The sequence below is a fragment of the Nicotiana attenuata genome, unplaced genomic scaffold, assembly GCF_001879085.1.
Source record: "Nicotiana attenuata strain UT unplaced genomic scaffold, NIATTr2, whole genome shotgun sequence".
Lineage (NCBI taxonomy): Eukaryota > Viridiplantae > Streptophyta > Magnoliopsida > Solanales > Solanaceae > Nicotiana > Nicotiana attenuata.
In genome coordinates this window covers 395,319-422,298 of record NW_017670517.1, presented here as the reverse complement: position 1 = coordinate 422,298, position 26,980 = coordinate 395,319, and the positions used below count along the sequence as shown (strand labels likewise).

General features: G+C 37.3%; 2 protein-coding genes across 2 annotated transcripts in view; one reads left to right on the top strand and one right to left on the bottom strand.

The window, feature by feature from the left end:
• Positions 1 to 18,076, top strand: part of LOC109240468 (potassium channel SKOR-like) — a 36,387-nt gene extending 18,311 nt beyond the window's left edge. Inside the window, exons 2-13 of the mRNA XM_019407122.1 lie at positions 4,272 to 4,496; positions 4,769 to 4,832; positions 5,339 to 5,678; positions 7,643 to 7,938; positions 13,512 to 13,592; positions 14,285 to 14,383; positions 14,750 to 14,971; positions 15,100 to 15,288; positions 15,662 to 15,737; positions 15,818 to 16,112; positions 17,082 to 17,203; positions 17,554 to 18,076. Coding sequence (XP_019262667.1) covers positions 4,272 to 4,496; positions 4,769 to 4,832; positions 5,339 to 5,678; positions 7,643 to 7,938; positions 13,512 to 13,592; positions 14,285 to 14,383; positions 14,750 to 14,971; positions 15,100 to 15,288; positions 15,662 to 15,737; positions 15,818 to 16,112; positions 17,082 to 17,203; positions 17,554 to 17,795 — 2,251 coding nt within the window. The 3' untranslated portion in view covers positions 17,796 to 18,076. The remainder of the gene's footprint in view (positions 1 to 4,271; positions 4,497 to 4,768; positions 4,833 to 5,338; positions 5,679 to 7,642; positions 7,939 to 13,511; positions 13,593 to 14,284; positions 14,384 to 14,749; positions 14,972 to 15,099; positions 15,289 to 15,661; positions 15,738 to 15,817; positions 16,113 to 17,081; positions 17,204 to 17,553) is intronic.
• A 1,628-nt stretch (positions 18,077 to 19,704) lies between these two features.
• LOC109240467 lies at positions 19,705 to 21,815 on the bottom strand. Its single transcript, XM_019407121.1, has 2 exons — positions 21,214 to 21,815; positions 19,705 to 20,642 (listed from the first exon to the last, which is right to left on the bottom strand). Exons 1-2 carry the CDS (start codon positions 21,659 to 21,661, stop codon positions 19,870 to 19,872), a joined length of 1,221 nt encoding a protein of 406 aa, XP_019262666.1. The 5' UTR covers positions 21,662 to 21,815; the 3' UTR covers positions 19,705 to 19,869.
• Between the last annotated feature and the right edge of the window lie 5,165 nt (positions 21,816 to 26,980).

The following is a 26,980-nucleotide window of genomic DNA, read 5'->3' as shown; positions in this document are numbered from 1 at the left end:
GACTTCAAAGCTCCACAATAGCTTGAATTCATTCTATAACGTCTACATAGATCGGAATCACTCCTACAAGGCATAAAGCACACATTTAGTGCAAAACACTAGCGATTAAAGCTCAAACTCAATTAAAGTGCAGTAAATTATAGTGTAATAAACGACTAAAATACGTAATTATAGCCTATCATCAACACCCCACACTTAAACCATTGCTTGTCCTTGATCAATCAAACTACACTTTATATAGACACGACCTTTTTAAACAATTCTCCTAACTCATCACACCAAGAATATTTAAAATAGACTAAGCACAAGAGTGTAACATCTTCACCTCAAGATTTGACTCACAAGTACCACGCATTATTCACAACTCACTCACTTACTCTAACATAAAGGTCAATGACATTACCTTTCCTTCATGAATCAAGTGCCCTCACATAACAAAATAGAGTAGTTCCACACACAATAAAATTTAAGAACACTTAGGAACTCAAGATAGAAAGAATTCACTCACTTTCAGAAATAATATTCATATGTCACAAAAGATGCACCATAGGCTTGCTCGTAGTGTACTACTCTACTAATCGAACTCATTCAGTCTACGATCAAGTAGGACTTTAATTGGTTGTAATGTAGACTGCGGGACAGGTAGGATACATTTAAATATAAGAGTGACTACACCTCCCTAAGCACTTTAATACATACACTTTAACATTTAAAATCACACACTTATGTCAAACCATAACTCCACCTTCACATCAATGTATATTAACTCTATACTTCTTTAAGCACAATTATCTCAAGAGTCACCACTATCAAGGAATATTTTTCACAACAATACAATTATTTTTTCTCTTTCTTTTTCAATTCAAGTGGCTCTTACTTTTTCAAAACAGTGCACCTTTCTCCTTATCTCATTAGTTCCACTCAAATGCCAAACCAACCACCCCACACTTTAACTTTTACAAAGTTCATAACAATTCAAGTACTCATGAGAGGTGAAAAGGTTCAAATGAATGGTTAATTCAAACAAATGGGTAAGGTTTACAATGTGACTGCCAAATAAACAGGATTACAGGCTCAAAGGGGTTAACTACGATACATAACAATTAGGCGGGTAAAATATATATATATTGCTCAACAAAAAAACGCCTATATCACTTCCAAGACTGAACAAAACTACTATTTCGCTTTGCAAACACACGAGGCAAGTTCTAGACATCAAATGCAAAGCACAGAACAACACACAAACCTCACACACACATGGCACATAACTCTCTCCGGATTGGACTTATCAAGACACTCTAGTCAAAGCAGTTAAGTAAAGTTAAGATCATACAATTTAAGTTACTTATACAAGAGTCAACCCTAAGCGTCACAACCAAAGTACTCACTATTCTCAAGGTATAACAAAGTCAAGAGTTATTTCTTCAATTCAATTCACACCACATGTTTTCCTATTTCTAACCAAAAATAAAACTAGCTATACCCGGTTTAAACAGAACTCTTGGAAAGAACCGTGGCACAAAGAAAAACCAAGGGGAATTATTACACTACCTAACAAAAGAAAATCTTTTTGTCCTTTTTCTTTCGACTTGAATCACTCAAGAAACCTGTCGAATGAGATCCATCGTCGGGAAAAGTCCAATTTTTTTACTTTTTTCGAATTTGTTTTTTCCATAAAAACTACTACACTTAAGAACGAGTACTACAACTAAGCTAAAATAGCACAGAAACTCACCCAAACAATCTCCTCACTCCACACTTAAAATTGTGCAATGTCCTCAATGCACACTATAAATAACAAGAGGGTAAAAGAGACTCCTTGGTAGGCCAAAGGCCGAAGCAATAACGGCTCACGAGGTACTCAGACTTCCCCCATACATGGTCCTTTGTGTGGGCACTCCACACTTAGTCCTCACCATCTAGCTCGCTTTTGCATTCTTCAATACCTTTGCTTCCTATGCTCATAATCCTACAAAACAAAAATAAATACTACAAAATAATAAAAATAAAAAATAAACAAAAATAAAAGAAAATAGTAAAGTTGGTTTGCCTCCCAACAAGCGCCTGATTTAACGTCGCGGCACGACGTGAACCACTTTCTGTCTCCACGTTGAACTTATGAATTCTACCCCTAACATGACATCTAGTCTGCGGCTATGCTCCAGCGGTGGGGCTACAACGATAACCAGGCTAAGTAATAAATTTTTCACTCTGCACTTCTTGGCCTTTAGATGAGGAATGTAATTTTTGCTTTTTGACACAACAAATTCAAGAATATATGCACTCTCATCCTCGCCCTTTGACTCCCTCATAGGCTTATATGGCTCGATTACTATCTAAACACAATGTGAAAAAATGACTGTAATGAGGTCTAATGCGCCCTAACTCATGAATTGTACTGCTATTTACATCCCCATTTATACACACACTCAATTCTCCAAAAATAATGTTATCTACTACCTCACATGACTCTAGAACACTCTTCTCAACATAGACATCCTCAATAAAAATATGGTCTAATGCTTGGTATTCTCGTTTTTAGCTCCTCAATTTGGTCTAGAAGATTTTTTTCAGTTTCACACAACTCATCATTAAATTGTTGGGCGTTGAACGCATCAACCTTCACACTCATATCTGCATCCAAGTTGTGCAAAGCCAAGCCAAGCTTGTCAATTTCTTGTGCAAGATCAACTCTCTTCTTCCACTAATCATTCACCAATTTTGTTAGAAGAGAACGTCGTTCCATATATTTCCTTAATCGTGAATATCCGTCCCAATACCAACTCTTACTCCCATATTCAAATTCAGACCTCCTAGAGTTCAGGTCATGACAAGTTCAAAAAGATGGACCGTAGAAGTCTTCCGTCAACCAAACGTCTTCATCAATAACCTTACCTCAGAATATTTCATCTCCAGATGTCATGTTGAGAGAATTAGAAACACACTAAGAGAAAAATCAAATTATTATAAATATAAAAATATTTACAAATAGAAAAAATAAACAAAATCTATAAAGATAAGAGTAACAATCTAATCTAGAAAAATAACTAAATAGGAAAATTTAAAACTTGAACAGAAATCAATTAAAAGCTTAACTTAGATAAACAATCAATAACTAAGTCCCTGGCAACGACGCCAAAAACTTGTTGGTACCAAACACACACGCAAGTATACGTGGTCGTCAATTAATAAAGTGACTCGAAAGGCGGACGTCGAACCAATAGAGACTTAGATTGATCGTTAACTAAGGAAACTAAAATCAATTAATTGTCCAAGATAATCAAGAGTGATATTTTTCTTTTAATCTACTATTGCGGAAATTAAACAAGTAACAACTAAATCAACAGGGATGCAAATGGGTATGATGAGATTTTAATCTACATGAGATGAAGATTCCAAGGTTGTAGTTGGTTTATCAATCCTATTAAGTTCAATAATCACACTAGTTAATCCGAATTATCTATGGTTGCTAGTTGACCGGATCTTTTATATGAATAGCATGTTCCCATAATACTATCCGTCTATCCATAATATATCAACCCTATATTCCTATGGTATTGAATCTATCATGGGCGAATATAATACGACATTCAACTAAGCAAGACTGTTAGGTACATTCCTATCCTAATCGCGAAATCTTTCCCCGAACACGATCCCAACTTAATCCTTGGGCTTTTACTCAGACTTCAAAGCTCCACAATAGCTTGAATTCATTCAATATCATCTACATAGATCAGAATCACTCCTACAAGGCATAAAACACACATTTAGTGCATAACACTAGCGATTAAAGCTCAAAGTCAATTAAAGTGCAGTAAATTAGCGTGTAATAAATGACTAAAATACGTAATTATAGCATATCATCAATGAGGCTTGCCTTCTTCTCAACTCTTTAATAGCTAGAAGAAGTGCAATTGTATATATACTCATCAAAACTCTTTTCCTCCTCCAATACGGGACAATGTCCCTTTGTTAAAGAGGGAAATTCAAAAATTTCATTTTTCCCTCCATTTCACATTCGCTCTATTTTAAGCTTTAACAAGCTTAAACCCAACACTTGATAATTTTTACAAATAGCTCTCATTTTACTCTTTGTAATACATCATTCAATAATGGAAAGAAAATTATAATAGTTTTTATTTTCGTCAGTTGCTTTCTCTATTCCAATAATATTTTCGCGCCAAAAGTGGTTTCATATCTCTTACCTCCTTTAAGCCTCAGGAAAAATTTCTTTGACATTTCAAACTGATAATCTAGAAAACTTGATGCAGGTGGTACAAGATATGGGAGAAGTTTATCCTGATTTGGGCGATTTATTCATCTTTTTTTACTCCAATGGAGTTTGCATTCTTCAAGGGATTGCCCAGGAAACTTTTTCTCTTAGACATTTGTGGCCAAATAGCTTTTCTTGTCGACATAGTCGTGCAATTCTTTGTAGCTTACAGAGATAGTCAGACCTACAAGATGGTGCATAAACGGACCCCTATTGCTCTTCGGTCAGTCCCCTTTTCCCTCATACTTTACTATTTTGCACAAAGATAGTGACGAATTCTACCATCATTTCGCAGGTTGGACAGAACCTAGTGTTTCATGGTCGAATCTAGTATATACGTATTAATAACAAGTATAGATAAAGTTATATAAACATTTCAGAATCCATCCTATAGTTTCAAAACTCTCTGCGTCTAAATTCTGTATCCACCACCGAGGAGGGATGCAACAGAAGGTATGCCTTTTAAGTAGTTTAGCTGATCTTCTCTCGTTGCAGGTACTTGAAAACGCATTTTATCTTGGATTTTCTCAGTTGCATGCCGTGGGATAACATTTATAAGGTACTATTTTTAATTCCCTAGCACCATTTAATCAGTCAATCTTTTACTTAATTTTGGACATCCACCAGGTGTTCTAGAAAATGCAAAGCAAACCAGTATTTGGCAGTTATTAGAGAATATGACGATGATGAACACTAGGGAGGATTAAACTGCTGTTTGGTGACATTCATTTAAATATGCTCATCTCTCCATAGCTTGTAAATGCAAGCATCCATTCTTGAGAGGCTCAGAGGCATAACTCTACTTAAATAAATTGATAAGCTCACTTGTCTTAATATGCTCCTCTCTCCATTAACTTCCATTCAACCTAGTAAAGAGAAACGAAAGCTTTCTTGTCAGCAAGACAATGGAGTGGAAGCCCTTTTTTTCTACTTTATTTCCTATTAGTTATACTCTTGGCCAAGACCAAAATTTTAAATGAACTGATACCTGCATTTCATGTTCGATGGAGTACTTGGTTCAAGTAATGCTTTTTAAACTAACGCTGTTCCATTTGAAATAATCAGGCTGCTGGCAAAAAAGAGGGATTGAGATACCTTTTATGGATTAGGTTAAGCAGGGTGCGCCGAGTCAATGACTTTTTTCAGAAGATGGAGAAAGATATTCGGATCAATTATCTCTTCACTAGGATATTAAAACTTATCGCTGTTGAACTCTATTGCACGCATACAGCAGCTTGCATCTTTTACTTTTTGGCTACTACTCTGCCTGAAGAGAAAGAAGGTTACACATGGATTGGGAGTTTGACCCTGGGAGACTACAGTTATTCACACTTTAGAGAGATTGATCTCTGGAGGCGATACATCACTTCTCTGTATTTTGCCATTGTCACTATGGCAACTGTGGGTATGTCTAATTCTTCCTTTAAAGTTTCACTGTCTTAATTATCTAAAAAATATATTCCAGTTCTAAAACGGAAGGTGCAGACGTTTTGCCTGCAAAGATACTTCTTATTTTGTGTCATATAAGTTGTCTCTAGATTTCATTTGACAATTATAAAGTTCTCAAACCCTGAAGTTGAAGTTCAACACGTGGCATTTTATATCCAGGACTAGAACTGAAACGTTTGTCCTCCAATGTGTGTTCATTTTATCGTCTATGGACTGGATTAAGTTCAGGATATAAGTACCTGAATCGGATGTCTGAATCATAGACGTATCTTCAACTGCAGGTCTGAAATGGTACAAAGTAATCATGAGGTCTAACTTGTCATATGGTTTGGCTGACAGTGGTAGTGCTTCTTATACTAGGTGCATGTGATAATTGGCTTTTCAATCTATTCTAATTCTCTAAAGGGAGCTCTGGCCTTTATACTTTTAGATTTGCTTAATAATCATGCTTAGCCAATTCATCCACTATTTATGCATGTTCTGAGCTTATCAAAGAAACTAAATGCGTGATACCAGTGGATCTCAAAAGATGCCTGTTCCTTTCTGTCCTTGTGATGTCTAGTTATCTTTGTTTACAAATAATCAGTTATGCAGCATAGAGCTGAGTAGTCATAAAAATTGAATGATAGTATGTGCACATCAAGCTATCACTAGTACCATGCATGAGATCATTTCTACATCCTCTTCCCTGCACCAACAAAAAGATAAAAGAGAAACTAGGTAACAAAAGAATAGGAAGATATAACAGATACTGTTGAAGATGGATAAATATAGATATTCAAAAGGTTGCTACTACTTTAAAAAGTTTTGGACTAACATCGTGAATTTTCGTGGTGAAAGAGACAAATATAAAATTGCTTATTTGGTTTATGGGAATAATATACTACAACAACAACAAAAAACCCAGTTTGATTCCAAAAATAGGGTCTGGGGAGCGGTAGTGTGTACGCAGACCTTACCCCTACTCATAGAGATAGAGAGATTGTTTCCGATAGACCCTCGAAGATAAAGCAACCAAGTAGTGAAGAATATTAGCAACAATGTAACATGGTACGGGCGTGAATGCCACAACATGCGTAATAAAGAACCATAAATAGGAAATTACAAAAATAGTCCTAGTACTATTGGTCGGCCTAGGAGGAATACACTACTTTCTGTCAACCTACAACCCTAATCCTCGGCCTCCATACCTTCCTATCGTGACTATGTTGCGCGGACTCTCCAAAATACTGCCGCACCCGTGTCTGATTCTCCAAAAATACACTGCTTTTGGAGAATCTGACACGCACCCAACGATATTTTCGGAAAGTCCGAGCAACATAGATCGTGGGTCATATCCTCGGTAAGCTGAAGCAATGACATGTCCTGCCTAATTACCTCTCTCCAATACTTCTTAGGCCTACCCCTTCCTTTCCTCAGACCCGCCATGGACAACCTCTGACATCTCCTGGCCGGAGCATCTATGTCCCTCATCTTCATATACCCAAACCATCTCAGCCTTGATTCCCGCAACTTTTCCTTTATGGGAATAATATAACTAGAAGAAAAAGCAATTCGTTTGTTTTGAAGAAAAATCATACAGTTCGAAGGAAGATCCTTTCCTTTGTCATGCTTAGTATTAATTTGACCATTCTCTTCCTAACTCATGGACGGGGATACTTGGCGTAACTGGTAAAGTTGTTGCCAAGTGACAGGAGGTCACGTGTTTGAGCCGTGGAAACAGCCTCTTGCAGAAATGTAGGGTAAGGCTGCGTACAGTAGACCCTTGTGGTCCGGCCCTTCCCCGGACTCCGCGCATATCTGGAGTTTAGTGCACCGTGCTTCCTTGCCCTCTTCCTAACTCATGACATTCTTTTTATACCTTTTCTGGATATGCAATGATATCCTACTAATAGTAGAAGATGTCTTTCTGTCCTACAGGCTATGGTGACATACATGCAGTCAATCTGAGGGAAATGATATTTGTAATGGTTTATGTCTCTTTTGACATGATTCTTGGTGCTTATTTGATCGGTAACATGACAGCACTGATTGTCAAGGGATCAAAAACTGTCCGATACAGGGATAAAATGACAGATCTTATGAACTATATGAACAGAAATAGACTAGGAAGAGATATTCGTACTCAAATTAAAGATCACCTGCGATTACAATATGAAAGCGCTTACACTGACGCAGCTGCTCTCCAGGACCTTCCCATCTCAATCCGTGCCAAGGTAACAAAAGGAAAAATCTCCATGTAACTCATTGTGTGCATGGCTATATATTCATTAAATTTCCAATACTCTGGGACATTAGATTCAGTTAGTTTAAATTCTTTGAATTGCTTGGCTTCTTTTCTGTTTTCCTCAGTTTAGGATGCTATTTTTGGACCATACGAGTTAATTACCAGTTAGTTTTCCATTGTTACAGATGGAGGGAATACTAGGTATGTAAAAGAAAGACAGATTTTTAATTAGACGCCGTGGGTTCTGAAATATCAATCTAATAATCCTGTCTATATTGTTTTTTCTCTCTGCCCCCTCTATTTCTCTCTCTGACACACACACACACACACACACAAAATAATTGTATATGTATGTGGTCGGGTAGTTGATAAACCATTCATGCAACCCAGGTCACTACTTATGCACCAAGGAATTTCGCTACCATAAAGATAGTTTTCTGTTCCTTAATTCTGTTGCGAGAGATCATTCATTAGAAAAACAATTATTTGGTTATGCTATTTTGGTATTTGCTAATAGGGTTTGAGCAGAAAACTGCAGGTTTCCAAACCCACAGGGCCCCTCAGGATCTGTGACCGGGTAGAAAAAAATCACACATTGTGACTTTAAAAAAAGCAAAACCATTATGCACTTCTTTTTGGGCTGGGGGGTTATTTACTTGGAAATTTATTTTGTTATCTGTGAGAATGCACGGGAGAAAATATGATATTATTCACCTATGTTGACAACATACAATGAGCCCTATGTATATTTATAATACATGCCATCCTCCTAATACATATGGGATTAGGGTTATTTACTACTATTTACATAACTATTCTAACACTCCCCCTCAAGCTGGTGCATATAAATCATATGTACCGAGCTTGTTACATATGTAGTTAATACGAGGACCAATGAGGGACTTGGTGAAAATATCTGCAAGCTGATCATTCGACTTCAGAAACTTTGTTGCAATATCTCCCGAGAGTATCTTTTCTCTAACAAAGTGACAGTCAATCTCAATGTGTTTAGTTCTCTCATGGAACACTGGATTTGACGCAATATGAAGAGCAGCTTGATTATCACACACAAGTCCCACCTGACTAATCTCACCAAATTTCAACTCCTTGAGCAACTGTTTGATCCATTGTTCGATATTCTGCTTCTCCACTAGATCGAGCAACCACATTCTGTTTCTTGCTCTTCCAAGACACCAAATTTTCTCCTACTAAGACACAATATCCAGACATAGAATGTCTATCANGCCCGTATTTTAGTTTCAGAGCCCGGTACATGTTTAATATGGTATTTAAGTCATGTCTGTGAAATTTGGTAAGAAACGGAGTTTATATGACGTGATTCGGACCCTCGGTTGTGAAAATAGAAACTTTAAATGTTCTTGAGAATTTCATTGATTTTGATTCTAAATCCGTAGTTTTTGATGTTATTTTGGCGATTTAATCGCACGAGCAAGTCCGTATGATGTTGATAGACTTGTGTGCATATTTGGTTTAGAGCCTCGAGGGCTCGGGTGAGTTTCGGATAGGCCACGGGGTGTTCTGGACTTAGAGATTTTTGCTGTTTTGCTGTTGCAGGTGCACAGGTGTATCCTTCTTCACGTTCGCGAAGCAACTCCCGCGAACGCGAAGAGTAAATTTTTCTGAGGGAGCAATCCTTCTACGCGAACGCGAGGCGCTGGTCGCGAACGCGAGGCGCTGGTCGCGAACGCGAAGTGTTGGGGGCATTACCCTTCGCGAACACGACCAGGCTATCGCGAACGCAAAGAATGGGAACTGGGGGAGGGGAATGATACTCTACGCGAATGCGGCAAGCGGCTCGCGAATGCGAAGATTAGGGGGGGTATACCCTTCACGAACGTGTAGGGTGTCTCGCGAGCGCGATGATTACTAGGACCTCTGCTTCGCGAATGTGACAGGCTTCTCGCGAACGCGACGAAGACCTGTCCAGTGATTTCATAACAGAACCTAAGTCGGGAGTTGCTCAAAATTTCATATTTTCTTCCATAGAACTCGACCTTGGGCAAGTTTTTAAAGTCGGGGATTCAACACCAAATCATAGGTTTTTGTTCTTAAACTCATTTCTTTCATTTTCCACCAACACCCTATAGATTTCTAGGCCTAAATCTTGTTCATTAAGGGTAGAAATTAGGGCCACCTGTAGACTTAGGGATGGAAACAGAGGACAAAGAAGATAGAAAAGCATAATATGGTGATGACAAACGATGATAACTTAAACCGGCATAATGGGGATTAGGATTAAGGATGGTCCGTATACCTTTTCGAAGTGCAATCCGTGTACTAGGAAGAGACAAGTCCGCAGTAGGAGCAGGGTCAGGTGCAGGACGTGAATCAGCTGGGCCTAATGCTGGGTGCGGACGACGATGATATGTCAAGAGTGGTGTTCCTGTGGCGGGGAGTGTAGGAGGAGCCATACTAGACTCCCCAACGGTTGGAATGGGTAAGACTGCTGTGGCGGAAGGTGAAGGAGGAGCTATAGTAGACTCCTTAAAGGTCGGTATAGGTAAGACCTCAGATATATCAAGGTGGTCAGAATGGTCAGAAGAGGTAAAGAAAGGTTTAGACTCAAAAAATGTGACGTCAGAGGACATAAATACCTACGTAGATCAGGTGAGTAACAATGATATCCCTTCTGAACACGAGAATAACCAAGGAAGACACACTTAAGAGCACGAGGAGCTAACTTATCTTTCCCGGGGGCTAAGTTATGAACGAAACAAGTGCTCCCAAAAACACGAGGGGGAACAGAGTATAAGGGTGATTGGGGAAATAATACTGCATACGGAATCTGATTCTAGATGGGAGATGAAGGCATCCGATTAACCAAATAACAAGCTGTGAGAACTCCATCGCCCCAAAACGCAACTGAACATGAGATTCAATGAGAAATGTGCGAGCAGTCTCAATAATGTGCCTATTCTTTCTCTCTGCAACCCCATTTTGCTGAGGGGTATAAGGACAAGAGGTCTGATGAATAATTCCTTGAGAAGTCATAAACTGCTGAAATTGAGAGGATAAATATTCTAAGGCATTATCACTGCAAAAAGTGCGAATAGAAACACCAAATTGATTTTTGATTTCAGCACAAAAATTCTGGAATATAGAAAACAACTCAGAACGATCTTTCATTAAGAAAAGCCAAGTATATCTTGAATAATCATCAATGAAACTAACAAAATAACGAAATCCCAAGGTTGAACTGACTGTACTAGGACCCCATATATCAGAATGAACTAAAGAAAAAACGGACTCTGCATGACTCTCAATACTACGAGGAAAGGAGGCTCGAGTATGTTTCCCGAGCTGACACGACTCACAATCTAAGGTAGATAAACTAGACAAACTAGGCACCATCTTCTGAAGCTTGGATAAACTTGGATGTCCTAAACGTTTGTGAATTAGGTCTAGAGGATCTGTAACTAGATATGCCTTGGAGGAATTGAGTGAGTTAAGGTAGTAAAGGCCTTCTGAATCAAGCCCTGTTCCAATCGTCTGTCCCGTACTGCGGTCCTGCATAATAAAAGAATCATCAATAAAATATATACCACAATGGAGGGCACGAGTCAAACGACTAACAGATGCAAGACTAAAAGGACAGCCAGGGACATAAAGAACGGAATCTAGAGTGGCAGAGGGTAGGGGATTTGCTTGTCCAACTCCTTTTGCTTTAGTTTGAGACCCATTGGCTAAAGTAACAGTGGGAAGAGACTGTGAATACACAATATTTGACAAAAGGGATTTATTACCAGAGATATGATCAGAAGCGCCTGAGTCCACGACCCATGGTCCAAGAGTACTAGACTGGGAAATACAAGCAAAAGAATCATGAGCAACAGAGGCTACTTGTAGAGATGTCTGCTTACTTTCTCGATACTGAAAGAACTCATTATATTCCCCTTCAGATAAAGAAAATCCCTGGTTACCTGTAGTCTCGGTCTGAGCAACATAAGCATTTTTGGGTGGACGACCATGTAAAAAATAGCACACGTCACAAGTGTGTCCAAGTTTATGACAATAAGAGCACTTGGGTCTAGATCTTCCAAAACGACCTCCTCCTCGTCTATTCTCCATAGTATGAGATGCCCGATTGTCCACTGTCTGGGATGCGAGAACAGACGAGTCAAGTGTCTGTGATGAGATCACTGGGTGACTTGGTGCTGCAGCAAGGCGAAGTAATCGAGAGAATAATTCATCAACTGTGGGGACAGTCGGACTAGCCAAAATCTGATCGCGTACCGAGTCAAGATCATTAGGAAGTCCAGCAAGAGTAAGAACTAGAAACATCTTTTGTCGCTGCTCTTGTTGCTTTTCAACACTAGCAGAAACTAGCATCATCTTTTGTCGCTGCTCATGTTTCTTTAAATTTGTCATCCGTGATATCACATCATAGAAACAAGATATGTCATTAGTGTATAATGTGCGAGCCTTTTCCCAAACCAAATAACATGTCTAGAATGGACGAAACAAGGGCATCAACTTGGAATCAATAGATCACCACACAATACTGCATAATTGAGCATCGATCTTCTCCCAAAGTGCTTTGGCCTTTTCATCTCCTTCGCTAGACTTCGTGATTAAATGATCTTGAACACCTTGACCTTTACACCACAACTCGACAGACGAAGCCCAAGCTAAGTAGTTTGAACTTCCCATTAAAGGTTCTGAGGTAATCATAACACGGGAATTGCCAGAACCCGGGTTTTTAGACCCGTAAGCATCGACTCCCAAAGACATCGTTGGATTGAAGAGAGGTCTATAAAATTATCACCAAATAACAGAAAGAATCAATTGAAAACTCGCTGAAACAGACGAAGGAGACACTGGTTTTGCCAGAAAAATCAGTATAGTCGCCGGAAAAACTCAAAGTGGTTAGAATCAAACGAAAAAAGTATGGGTGGGGTCGGAATTGGTAGACGACCCAACTGTTCTGAAGAAACTTTTTCAGAAAATGGCCGGAAGTGGCTGTACGCGCCGGTGCGTGAGCTCACGCGCGTGAGCTTCTGGTGGCGCGTGGGGAGGCTGCTGCCGGAGATTTCTACTGGGGTTTGGTCGCCGGACAGTGGTGACTCTTGTGGTAGTGTTGGATTTTGCACAACACTGACAGAGACAACGCAGACGCAAACAGCCTTGAAAAAGTCACCGGAAAAAGGCTTTTGGTGATTGATTTCTCTTCCCGGAATCCATGGAATTTATGCACAGCGATAAATCTCTCACGATTGCTCTGATACCATGTGAGAATGCACGGGAGAAAATATGATATTATTCACCTATGTTGACAATGATACAATGAGCCTTATTATATATATATATATATATATATATATATATATATATATATATATATATAATACATGTCCTACTCCTAATACATATGGGATTAGGGTTATTTACTACTATTTACATAGCTATTCCAACATTATCAAAAAGCACATTAACCATCTTTGTCAGCGCTTCTAAAATTCGTATTCTTTCTTGCCTTTTGTTTTGACCTTTCTTCTCATTGCTGATGCATATAACATTCATTCCACTTCAACCTTTTTGCAGATATCCCAGACATTATATCAGTCTTGCATTGAAAATATTCCTCTTTTCAGGGGCTGCTCCTCAGAATTCATAAGTCAAATTGTAAGTTGCTTTTCTTGGTCAGTGATTGTTTATTTTATCTCAAAACAGTGTTTCTGTCCTTCTCTCTTTTCTGAAGAAGTCTGTTTCATTTTCAGCCTAATTGAGATCCATGATACTATATGAGATATTTTGTAACAACCTCTATAAAATAATGGATTATATAGATACTCATCTATTTACTATACTGATCCCAGTGAAGCAGGTAAGAAAATAGAAGACCCACACACCATATGTTCCACAATGAGTCAGCTATTTATCTAACATCCAGTCTTGCTCATAAATTTTTAAACAGCTTAGATAATTCGCCTCTATTTCAAGTTTCTGCTTAATTAAATTGTATAGCACTTTTACTTCTTCAATATGCTTAATGAGTTTTACCTGTTTTAGAAGTCCCTTAGGACAGCAAGGTTGGGATCCTAGGTTGATAATACATTTGTAGAAATGGTCCTTGGTAAGTTTATGTGTGTTTTCTGCATGTAGACATGCTTTTCTGCCTAATCGACCTGCATTATCACATTCCGCTAAATTTGTGACAATTTGATATGCAGGCTTCTTCTCTTTTCTTGTAGTGTATGCCTTTTGATGCTTACTTCTTCACGCCTTTCTGTTCGATTTTGACTGGGGCCCAGTTAAAGAAAATAAGAGAAATCTAGAGCTGAGTGGGAATTACTGAATTCTGTGATAAATTTCAGGTAACTAGAGTGACTGAAGAATTTTTCCTTCCAGGAGAAGTGATCATGGAACAGGGGCATGTAGTAGACCAACTTTATTTTGTCTGTCATGGTGTTCTGGTACATTGCTCTACCATTACTATTGCTGCTCAGTATCTTTTTTCGTGAAACCATTTATTATATTCTTTTGTCATCTCAGAAAATGTGTATTCTACCATACGTTAGCTTAGGTTTCCAAACCATATTAATATAACTAGTTCTGTATCTATTATGGACTTGGTTCCAGAACTGCAGCTAGGAAATTGTTAGACTGTAATGACGCCATCAGAAACTCTAGAAAAATGAGAAAATAGCAATTTACCTGTTTTCTAGTTTTCCATTGCTCCAAAATTTTTTGCAAATCTTACAATTGCTGACTTATCTATTCATGTTTGGCGTCGAGTTGCAGCTAATAGTTTGAGACTTATTGTGGTTATCTTGGTCCAGGAGGAAATTGGTATAGGGAATGATGGGTCAGAAGAGAGAGTAGCACTTCTTGAGCCAAATAGCTCGTTTGGGGAAATATCCATTCTTTGCAACATTCCACAACCATATACTGTCCGTGTTTGTGAACTATGCAGACTCATACGGATTGATAAGCAATCGTTTTCAAATATTTTGGAGATCTATTTTCATGACGGGAGAAAAATTTTGACCAACTTATTAGAGGTAATCCGTCTTGGGTAGCATGTCGTTCTCGACCCTTACTAATTGTATTTCTCCTTTTGGGCATTAACTGCTTTTGCATTAGAAATGCTTATGGACTCAAAAGGCCTAAAAACAGTCTTAACTGACAGGGAAAGGATTCTGATCTTCGTGTGAAGCAAGTGGAGTCAGATATTACATTCCATATTGGGAAACAAGAGGCTGAGCTTGCTTTGAAAGTGAATAATGCAGCTTATCATGGTGATTTGCACCAGCTGAAGGGTCTGATCCGAGCTGGAGCTGATCCCAACAAGAAAGATTATGATGGAAGATCTCCTTTGGTATGGGTTTCGCCAATGGAAACATATATTATTTCTGTTCCATTACTTCTTCTCAATTTTCTGACGAGTTGTTTATTTTACAAAAAGTTTGTCATGAGTTGCTATTGTCAGTTCATGAGTGGGATTTTCTTTTTCTTCATAATCAGTTTTGTTTCCAAGCTCATGAATTTCTTTCTTGGGTGTGCAAATTTGTAAATCATAGAGCACGATTTGGAAGGATTCTCCTTTAAGGAATATGGGTTATTAAGTTTCAGGTGCTTGTTATCAAAATACTGATTCTGTCTTTAGGAAAAATAAGCAAACCAAATGAGTCTAAAATAAGGCTGAAGATAGAGTGAAAAAATATTCCTAATCAAGGTTTTGTTATGAACAGCATCTTGCAGCGTCCAGAGGATATGAAGACATCTCTCTTTTCCTTATCCAAGAAGGTGTCGATCTCAATGCTTCAGGTAAGTTTTACAAACTGTACTTCACCTGTGAACTTCCTTCTCCTCAAATATAATTGTAACTCATGCTCTTCTCCAAATAGACAACTTTGATACCACACCGCTGTTTGAAGCTATCAAGAATGGACACGATCGTGTTGCTTCATTACTTGTTAAGGAAGGTGCTTTCTTGAAGATCCAAAATGCTGGTAGCTTTTTGTGTATGTTGGTTGCAAAAGGGGATACGGATCTACTACGAAGGCTGTTGTCCAATGGTATTGATCCAGACTCCAAAGACTATGATCACCGAACACCACTCCATGTAGCGGCTTCTCAAGGATTATTCGCGATGGCGAGATTGCTTCTGGGAGCTGGTGCTTCTGTTTTCTCGAAAGACAGGTACCAGTTAAATCTTTATTGCTACATTATTGAAGTCACTTCTTAAGATCAGTATGGAATCTTTAGTTTAGAGCAAGTTACCTTTTGTCATAAACATAAGGTAGACTTACGTGCTTAACTTGTTGGGAAACATGAAAGTTACTTTATATTGTTGCTATCAGTATTTGAAAATTCTTCAAGAGAGTAATTTTTTCCTGTTGATTGTTGAATCTTGCATCCGGGTCCAAATGTAGTGAAATGGATAGTGTGAATTCATATAGCCAACCCCAACTAACTTGGGAGTTGGGATTGACGCATAATTATGTTCTTGAATCTTGCATCCTTTAACCTATCAATTTTTCTTCTTTTTTTTTAAATCGCCTTTTTATATATGATTATCCTGACAACTGAGAACTTTTACTCTTGCTATTTTTTGAATTATAGCATAGTAATGCCCAAATCAATTTGAGATTCATGCTTTTAAATTTTAACTGCTTCAATTCCAGGCTTTTGAAAACTGATAGATTTTCTAATCACTAATCGGTGAATTCGTAAGTTACACTAATGCTTTTCGTATTTTTCCTTCATCGACATGACGAGATAGAGATGAATCAAGAATGTGAATGAATTCTCAAACATGAGGAAGGATCCCAACACAATTTTCTTGAGATTAAACCTGTTATAAAAATATCTCTTTGATGACCTAGGAGAACTTGTTGTTAAGTCCATCATGGTTCAAGCTCAAAATGCCTTGAATTGTACATGATCACTGGAGACATGGGGAAGTTTTATTTCTAGATCGAGTTTATTAGATTCTTAGTCAATTTTTCTCCTGAGCTTGGTGTAGTTTTTTTCCTTCAAGTTTTAAGGCTAATCGAGGTGAATCATCGTGGTTGCTCTTTCAGAACTTTAGTACATGGTACTAGCTGAATTGTGCATACATGTACTAGTTAGCCGCTTAAAACTTTAAGGGAACTTGTTATGTTGCAGATGGGGAAATACTCCATTTGATGAAGCTAGACTAAGTGGAAACAATCAATTGACCAAGCTTCTGGAAGAAGCAAAATCAGCTCAGATATCAGAATTCCCTATTGCTCCACACGAGATCTCAGGTATTACAGAAGCAACACTTTCACCAAATGCAGTGGAAAATATTTATGTTTAGGAGTTTATTATAATACCCTTTATGTGGTACTGCTGCTTATTTGATCTGGGAGACTCCCTTGCTCCACTTGCTCCCCCTTTATTACTCACCTAAAACAAAGACCAAAAAGCATGAAAAAGTGACTTGAAGAGGAACAAGACAAGGGTTAACTGAATATTCATTATTACCTGTGGTCATCAATTATTACTCTTCTCCCAAAAGCTGAATAACGGGGCTATAACTTCTTTTATTAGCTACATTTTTCTATTAGCTAAACTTTTTTAAGCTCGCTAACCATATAATCTTTGTGTATAACAGAAAAAATGCACCAACGGAAGTGTACTGTGTTTCCTTTCCACCCATGGGAGCCCAAGGATCTCAGGAAACATGGTGTTGTACTGTGGATACCTAAGAGTATGGAAGAGCTCATTAATACAGCATCTGAACAACTCAACTTTCCATCTGGCTCTTGTATTTTATCAGAAGATGCAGGTAAAATTCTTGATATAGGTTTGATTTCTGATGGTCAGAAGTTGTACTTGATCAGTGAAACAACTTGAGAATACCTCGTCTATATATAGTTACACCCTGTGTAGCTTTGGGGTTTGTATATATATTGTCAACCAAGTTGAAGATGAAACGAAAAAATCTCTTATAGTTACTCACTGCTTTGAGTGATGATTTTGCAAATGAGATATAAACCCACTGTATCAGTTTATGCTTCTTATTATTTGTAGTGTTTGGTACTTGTACCTTGCATTAGCAAGTTCTGTTGTTGTAAGTTAAATCTACATTTTCGGCAGAAGCCAGTCTTTGGGGCAGGATTCTGCCATTACTGCAATGTTTCCTCTACTTGTCCAAAACATGAGCTTAATTAGACTCCATAGTCTGGCTGACATTTTTCTATTTACTCCAATTCATTTAGAATGAACCGAGTGGACAGTAAGAAAATTATCACAAATAAGCTCCGAAAGAGATCTTATATTCACTCTATTGAGATTAACATTGGTTCAACATGACTGTCTTCTAAAATGATCTTATATTCACCCTGTTAAAATTTATAGGTTGAATCAACATGATCTTGACTTGATCAAAACAAAAATATTTTAAACACATGGGTTGAAATATGTGGCCACACTATGAAAGTGATGGTTAGATGATTAATAGGCAAAACCATGTGCTATTTCATATGCTATTGTCTTTCGGTTGTGCCCATTAAATGGCATTTTAGTCTTTCAAGACTATTCATCAACAGTCTGGGCTTATCGTTACTCTCTCTCTACATATACACACACACACACACATAAGGGCAGAGTTGGGGGGTGGGTCGCCTTAAAATTACACTGTGTAATAAGGTTAAATTTTTATGTATTTATATATATTAGATATTGAATCCCCTTTGCTTCTTCACGTGTACTTTTAATTTTTTTTTTAATCCCCTTGGTGAAAATCCTGCTTCTGCCACTGTATCACACACAGTCAGAGGAGCTTTCTGATAATTCAGCTCTTTGTAAAGGTCAAACGAATTCCCAGCTATCATTTTCTAAATTCTAAGGCCTTGACGTTATCCTTCGTTTGGCAAAATACTACATAGATAAAACATAATTTTATAAAATTATTGCTATCTGAGCACCTTGTATACTTCATGCAAACCGACTCCTCCAAATGTCTTCAACATCTGGAGATGTTCCAAAGGATCATTTCACTGTCTATGCAGGGGAGAACTAGAAGAAAAGATATTGTTATTTGATTAGCCAACCTTCATTTCAAGACTTGCTTAGTGACGCTTGATCTGAAATTTGGATGGTGGTATCACATTTCCACCAGCAAGATGTATAACTTGCTTATAATATGGCAAAAAATTTTAAGCAGCTCATCTATATTCCAGATTGACTTTCACAAGTATCAGCAAGATATATAACTTGCTAATAATACAAGACAATTTGAATTTTTCCTTACACGACTCAATTAAGGCAATCTTCTAAGTCAACCACCATAACTTGCAGAAAACATTAAAGGTCTAGTTGTAAGCTCCAGTTCATGTGAACTTCAGAAGGCTGTCCTCTGAATTATCAGAGATGCTTTTGATGAAGCATATATCCATAAACTGTTCTCACAGTTTTAGTATGGATGATACAAAGAAAACAATGATTGATGTTAAGGTACCTTTAGGAAGAATCGCAAAAGACTCAAAAATTATATATTCAAACAAACAGAAAATCTATTAAGGATAACTTATCTCGTGCAGAACATTATTTCTCTGTTAAATGTTATCGGTGATGCTGTGCATATGGACCTTTTTTAACTATTGCTTGGAAAAGGTTTTGTCAATTGTAATGACCTATTAATCTTAATTTCAAACATTTTCTATCTGTTGCTTCACACACGGATTTCGATACTTTTTACAGTAAAACCTTATACTCTGAATAATGGAATTTGGTTTTCAGCATATTCAAAAGCTAAATCAGGTTTGGCCACAAACATTGCAAAATCATACTCAAGCTACCTCAAACTGTTAGTTTATGTCTGCAGATGTCATCTAAAACGAATCGATAATTTAAAAAAAAAACAATCATCTCCTGCTTCTCTTCTGTTACTATCACAGTAAGAAAGTAAAAGAAACATCTAATACTATCACCAAGAGTTCTTCAGTGGCTTCTCCAACAGTGCTGAAAGATACATCTCATTCAGCTCGGGGCCTCTGTCCATCTTTCGCCCAACGACCCACTTAACCTTATTAAACCCAATGCTGTCAATAAGAGGAGCATAGACTTGCTCAAATTGCTCAGTAACACAGAAGAAATGGTCAAGCCAGAACAGCCCACCAGGCCGAAGCACCCTATAGATGTCGAATAATAAGAAGTGCAGTAGTGTTGTTGGTATCCAATTACTCAAGACATGCATTGAGTGAACAATATCCAGTGTGTTATCAAAGAAAGGAAGTCGTTGCGAAATGCTTATGTACAAAGGTACTACTCCTCTTGATGCTATAAATGTATTGAAAGGTCCATTGAGATTCATTGAAGTTGTTAATATTGTTATGTTCCTTTCTCTCATTCTTACAGCAAATGTAGCCACACCTCCACCAATGTCAAGCCCTATTCTGATTGTGCCAGGCTTCTTCACTGCTAGTACTTCATCAATAGTGAAGTCAAGGCCAGTTCCCTTTTTCGACGACCAACGATTTTTCTCTCTACCATTGAGATCAAAGCAGTCTTTGCAATCATCAAATGCTTTCTGAGTTTTTATCCTGTTGATTAGACATTCATAGTTTTTGCATGTATATGCTGTCCAAACTACAGATGAATCTGATGGTGTAGTCCATAAACTCTCAGGAAGAGGGTAAGGCTCAACATATTCATGTTGAGCAGCAGGACGGCATCTACGGCGAGGGAGCGGCTCACAACCTGTAAAGAAAATAGAAAGAAGAGATTTTGAGGAATGAATTGAGTAATTCCTGTTCTTATTTACACAATTATAGCGATCCTAAAGCTTTCCTATATTTAAAAGGTAAACGTTCGGCCAATATTTGGTTGACATTGAAAAAAAAAAAGTACTCCCTCCCTTTCAAAAAGATTGTTTTAGTTTGAGTTGGCACAAACTTTAATAAAGAAGAGAAGACTTTTGAGATATGTGGTCTTAAATAAGCTACAATATTTGTGTGGCTGTAAAACTTTTGAAACTTGTGGCGTGAAACCTGTCATATCACTTGTGTTACTATAAATGTCTTTTATTAATGAAATATTGAAAGGTGCCAATCTTTTTGAAACAGACTAACAAGGAAAATAGCGCCAATCTTTTTGAAACTGAGGGAGTAACTGAAGTTGAAGTTGAAAAAGAGTATTTGGAAAGTGAAGTTGTGCCTGGATATGAATTTCAAACGGAAAAATAGTTGAAGATTTGTGAGTAATAACCGTTATTTCACCGAAATAGTCCTTAAACAAGTTTCTCTAACAATTTCCTAATTTCGAACACTACCTTTGAGAAGCAGCTTCTGTGCCAGGAGCTCATCATCAGGGCAAGAACCATTGATTTTGTATGACATGTAACGACGAAGTAAATCTGGAAACATAGTACATGGACGGCCAACGGGAGGGATGAGTTTGTCAGAATTAAAGTTCGGGTTGACTCCAAATGGCAGTTGATGTGGAGATGTGAAAGCAAGGAACTCAGATGGTAAGTCTAAATCAGCTGCTGGTTTATCAGATACATGAACAACATCATCTCTAGTTTCTGTCTCAACAACAAAAGGGATAGCATTGTTTAATGAAGCAGTGGCAATGGCTTTATATGTTTGCTGGTATAGAGAACAAGAAGAGTTCTTAAATGTGATAGAAATGAAAAAAGTTAAGAGATTTGAGGACACAAGAAGGAAGAAAAAGAACAGGTTAGGTGAAAAAGACCTTGGCTTATGAGGGGAGTCCATAAGTTTTTTCTTTGGACAATTAAGCTTTGATCCCTTAGAGTTGAAGTGATGCAAAATTATGGTGCTGGTATCTATATGGTTATAGATATTCAGCACAGCAAGTGTTCTTTTTTTAAGCTTTAACTAATATTTTCATCCTTAATTAAGGGGGATGAATATATCTCTATTGCCTCTACTAGGTGATGAAGCTGTTTTATGTAGAAGCGAATCTTGGATCTAAAGTCAGCTAGTTCAGAATGAATTACAATATGATATGATATAAGTATACATTTTTATAATTTTTGGAAAAGGTATAACTAGTTTTGAGTTGAAAGTAATGAGTTTAGTTGAACCCACAAAACCTCCGGCGTAAATCCGCCTATGGTTGCGTGCAGGGGTATTTTGGTCTTTTTGCATCTCGCATTTCATCTATGAACTTTAATATAGGTCCTTATGATATTGTTAATGATAAATTAGTGTAGAAGGTGCTAGACCTTGTAGGAGGCCAACAAAATGTGAAGCTAAAAAATACAGCTTCAAGTTTGACTTGGGCATTTTCTGTGTTTTATAATCCAGTCTTGTTTCAACTCTAGATGCACTTAATTATTTAATCCCTGTTTGGTAATGTGACTATGAGTGTTTTTGAAGCGTTTTGAGCTGCATATTTTGCGGATGAATTCACATGATAGTCTACTACTGACTATTTTGGAAGTTGTATTGACTGATTATTATTTTTTAGATAGATTTGTTGAAGTTCAAGGAATGTGTACAATTTTCAGAGCTTTGTGCATTCAATTCCCATAAATTTTGGATCAGGGATAGAGGTTAGTTTGTATATGTGTACTCGCACACACACTCCTCTTCTTCTTTTCTAACTTATGTCACTCTTTCAATTTCGATATGTCCTAAAAATAGTTGCATAACATTACATTTTTTACAACTTCCATAATTTTTAATACTACCTCAAATTCATTAACCTATTCATTTTTTTTTTACTGTAATGCTTTATCAGTCAAATTTATGTTTTTCAATAGTGATTAATATAACACCATATACGTGTCAAATTAACATATACTATTAAGCTTCTCTCTTCAAGTGCCTTCATATAAAATAGCACAAAGGAATAGTAATATTTTTCAGTGCTCATATATATATATATATGATAAGTCAGTATTGCAAACGGAGAAAGAGGAGAGAGGAGAGCCTTAGGTTACACTCCAACATTTTTTAGGTTCTCGAAATTGTCAATGCTCTTTTTAGATGGGAAGAATAGTATGTCATGACTGTTTTCATGTGAGGGAATTATTCCTAGTGAATCTTATCTTCCGGTACCCGTTGAAGTGAAATTTGTGTCAACATCATTAATAAACGCAGAAGAAATGGAAAAAAAGAAAAGAAAGTAGTTTCTACTTTCTATCAAGCAATGTTGTCTGAAATATAAAATCCACACCCGGTGTTTAACCAAGCTAATAAATATATGTGCTTGTACACATACTTTTGTCACTTAAAATACTCTCGCTTTAATTTATAACTGCTAAGATTAAATTGTTTGATTTGGTGAAAACCCTTAGGGCTCGTTTGATATGAGGAATAAGGGATATTAATCTTAATATCAAAAATTTGAGATGAATTTATCCCACGTTTGATTTGGATAAAATCGTGGTATACCTAGTAATATTTTATTATCGCTATATAGGAGAGTGCGATAACAATTTTAGGAATAATTAATTTTGGAATACTTGTTTCCTAACTAAACGACTCCTTAATGTATTCATCAGATAACACGGTTACACGTAGGTGTGTACAAATGAAACCGACAAACCGCACCAACCCGATAATCCGAGTCAAACCGATAATACTTGTTTCCTAACTAAACGACTCCTTAATGTATTCATCAGATAACACGGTTACACGTAGTGTGTACAAATGAAACCGACAAACCGCACCAACCCGATAATCCGAGTCAAACCGAGAAAAAGAACCCAAGCCCGACCATATTTGATTTGGTTGGTTTTAGCTAAAGAGAAATTTTCATAAAACACTATCTTTTAGTGCTAATTAGCTATCTATAGATACCATTTGCTATATTACGGATTGTAGATATGTTTTCTGTTGTTATAAGATGTATTTGATGTATTTAAGCTACTGTATTCATGAATACAGTAGCAAAAGTCGACGCGAAACATGGGGCTACAGCTGGATAGATGAATGTATATGGGTGTATGTGACTGTATTCGACTGTATGTCGTAACGTAAACTGCGAATTTCAATTCTATTCAGATTTTTTTTAACAGAAAGTGTATAAATTAACATAATAGACTCCTAATATAACTTAACTAACCCAATTACATCACCGATAATCGTTTTTTACGCGAATAATATGTAATCTTTTTTCCTAAAACGTTATATACATCAAAACATAGCATTCGCCGATAGTCTGTTTCTTCCCATTTTTTTTCGTGTGTGCTTCTGTGTTCAACAAATAAAATAGAGAATTGATACATTCATATACAGAAATCGGTCAACCAGTGATACATGTTGTCTTTTTTTCGCGAATATATTCTGGATATATTTAGTTGGTGTATTAAATCTGAATACATAATTACAATACGACTATTATATTATTTCATGATCTCTGAATACAGATGAATAAAATCTGAATACATAGTTGGTATATGATCTCTGAATATTAGATATATGTATTCAAATACATCTGAATATAGATGAATACAATCTGTTATATACATACGATATGATTGTATTTTAAAAAGATGTAATATTTCATTCATTAGAACTGATTCTTTTTTCTGAATACATATAAATACAAAACAACTTTTGTATCAGGGATTGTATATAATCTCTTAATATTAAATACATGTATTCAAATACTCCTGAATACATATTAATACAATCTGTTATGCACATATGAAGGTCTAAATATGTATTGTATAAAGGTCTCATAGACTCCTAATATATGTAAATACATCTAAATATATATGAAGACAACCTGTAAAATACATATGAATAAAACCTGTGGAAAATATGTGAATATAACCTGGTGAATGCAGATAAATACAACCTAATGAATATAGATAAATACAATCTGTTGAAATACAGATGAATACAATCTGTTAAATTAATATTAATGCAATCTGTTGAATCCATATGAATGCAAGATGTTGAATACAAATTAATACAATATGTTGAATACATATGAATACAACTTTTTGAATACATATGAATACAACCTGATGTAACCATACAAACACAACCTGTTGATTACAGATGAATTCAGATGCACAAGAACTGAATACATCGACTGAATAATTGAAATGATCATATATAAACACTGTTAATACAGTGAATAAAATGAAAAAGTCTTTGATTGAAAAGCTGAATTTTTCAACTGTTTGGTGGAAGCAAAAATCTTGAATAGCCGATCCTAACTAATTTTGAATTGAGGTTTAGTTTGTTTTTCGGAGCAGAAAAGGATGAAGCTTTGTAGGGTTTAAGCAATTGGGGATGGCAGAAGAAAAAAAAGATAAATCCAAATTGGGAACTTAGGGATTGTTGTAACCGTGATCAAAATGTAACGACCCAACCGGTCGTTTTGGGCCCTAGCGCGTCGTTCAGCAGTCTGAGGTCATGAGCAGCTTCATTTCAGGTGTTATGACTTGTACGCGTGGTCGGAATTGAATTTCGGGAAGTTCGGAGTTGATTTGGGGAGAGAATTCTCATTTTGGAAGCTTAAAGTTGAAAGAATTAACTAGGATTGGATTTTTGAGTAAAAGAACTTAGAATCAGGATCTGAAGGTTCCAGCAGGTTCGTATGATGATTTCAGACTTGGCCGTATGCCCGGTTTGGGTTTTGGATAACCCGGGAGCGTTTTGGCGCCTATTGTGGAAGTTAGCATTTTTGAAGAAATTTTATAAGTTTGGCTTGAAGTGCATTTCAGTGTTATCGATGTCTGTTGGGGATTCCGAGTCTGTGAATAGCTCCGTATGGTGATTCTGGAGTAGGGAGCGTGATCGAAAGTGAATTCGGAGGTCCGTAGGTCATTTTGGAGTCATTCGGCTAAAGATAGAAATTTGAAGGTTTTTGAGAAGTTTGACCGGAAATGAACTTTTCGATATCGGGGTCGGAATCCGATTCCGGAAGTTGGAATAGGTCCGTAATGACGAATATGACTTGTCTGCAAAATTTGAGGTCAATCGGACCTGATTAGATAGGTTTAAACATCGAAAGTAGAAGTTTGAAATTCTAAAAATCTTAAGCTTGGATTGGAGGTCGATTCGTGGTTTTAGCGTTGTTTGATATGATTTGAGGCCTCGAGCAAGTCCATAATGTGTTTGCGGAGTGGTTGGTATGATTGGTTGGGGTCCCGAGAGCCTCGGGTGGATTCCGGATGGTTAGCGGATCGAAAATGGGATTTTTGGAAGGCTGAGGTTGCTGGTTGCTGTCATAACCGCATCTGGGGTCAACCGCAGATGCAGTTTTGCGCTAGAAGAGAAGGGACCGCAGATGCGATCATATTTCCGCAGATGCAGGACCACACCTGCGGTGGAGAAGTCGCAGAAGCGGAAGAGGGGCAGCCTGGTGAGGACCACAGATGCGGTATTGGAACCGCACTTGTGGAACCGCAGAAGCAGTTTGGAAGCCGCAGGTGCGGAAAGAGCTGGAGGCAGAATGTTGTTTTAAAGTCGGGTTTTGGCCATTCCTATTACATTTTCTTGGCTTGGGGGCGATTCTTGGAGGTTTCAAGAGAGGATTTTCATCATCAACGATAACGTAAGCTAATCCCACCTATTTTGAGTTAAATACATCAATCATGTATGGATTTGAGCATGAAATTTGTAGAAAAATTGAGGGTTTGAGGGAAAACCTAGAAAATTAGTATTCTTGGATTTTGACCATGATTTTGGGTATGAAATTTAGAGAAAATTATATATTTGAATTCGTGAAGCTATGGGTAAACTTATTCTTCGAAAATTTTGGAAATCCGGGCACGTGGGCTCGAGGGCAATTTTGTCAACTTTTCGTTCGGGGTTAGGAATTGTTATAAAATGGACTATATTGAGTAATTGAACATATATTAACGGGTTTATATAATTATTGAACATATAATTTCGGAGCATTTTTGCATCAATTTGAGTTTCGGAAGGGCATGGAAGGCCGGTTATGGATCTTCGGAGCGAGGTGAGTCTCCTTTCTAACCTTGTAAGAGGGAATTGTCCCCATAGGTAAATTAATTGGTTATGTGCTCCTAATTGTGAGGGCTACGTAAGCACGAGGTGACGAGAGTCCGTGCGTAGCTACTATTATGCTATTGTCCGGGTAGT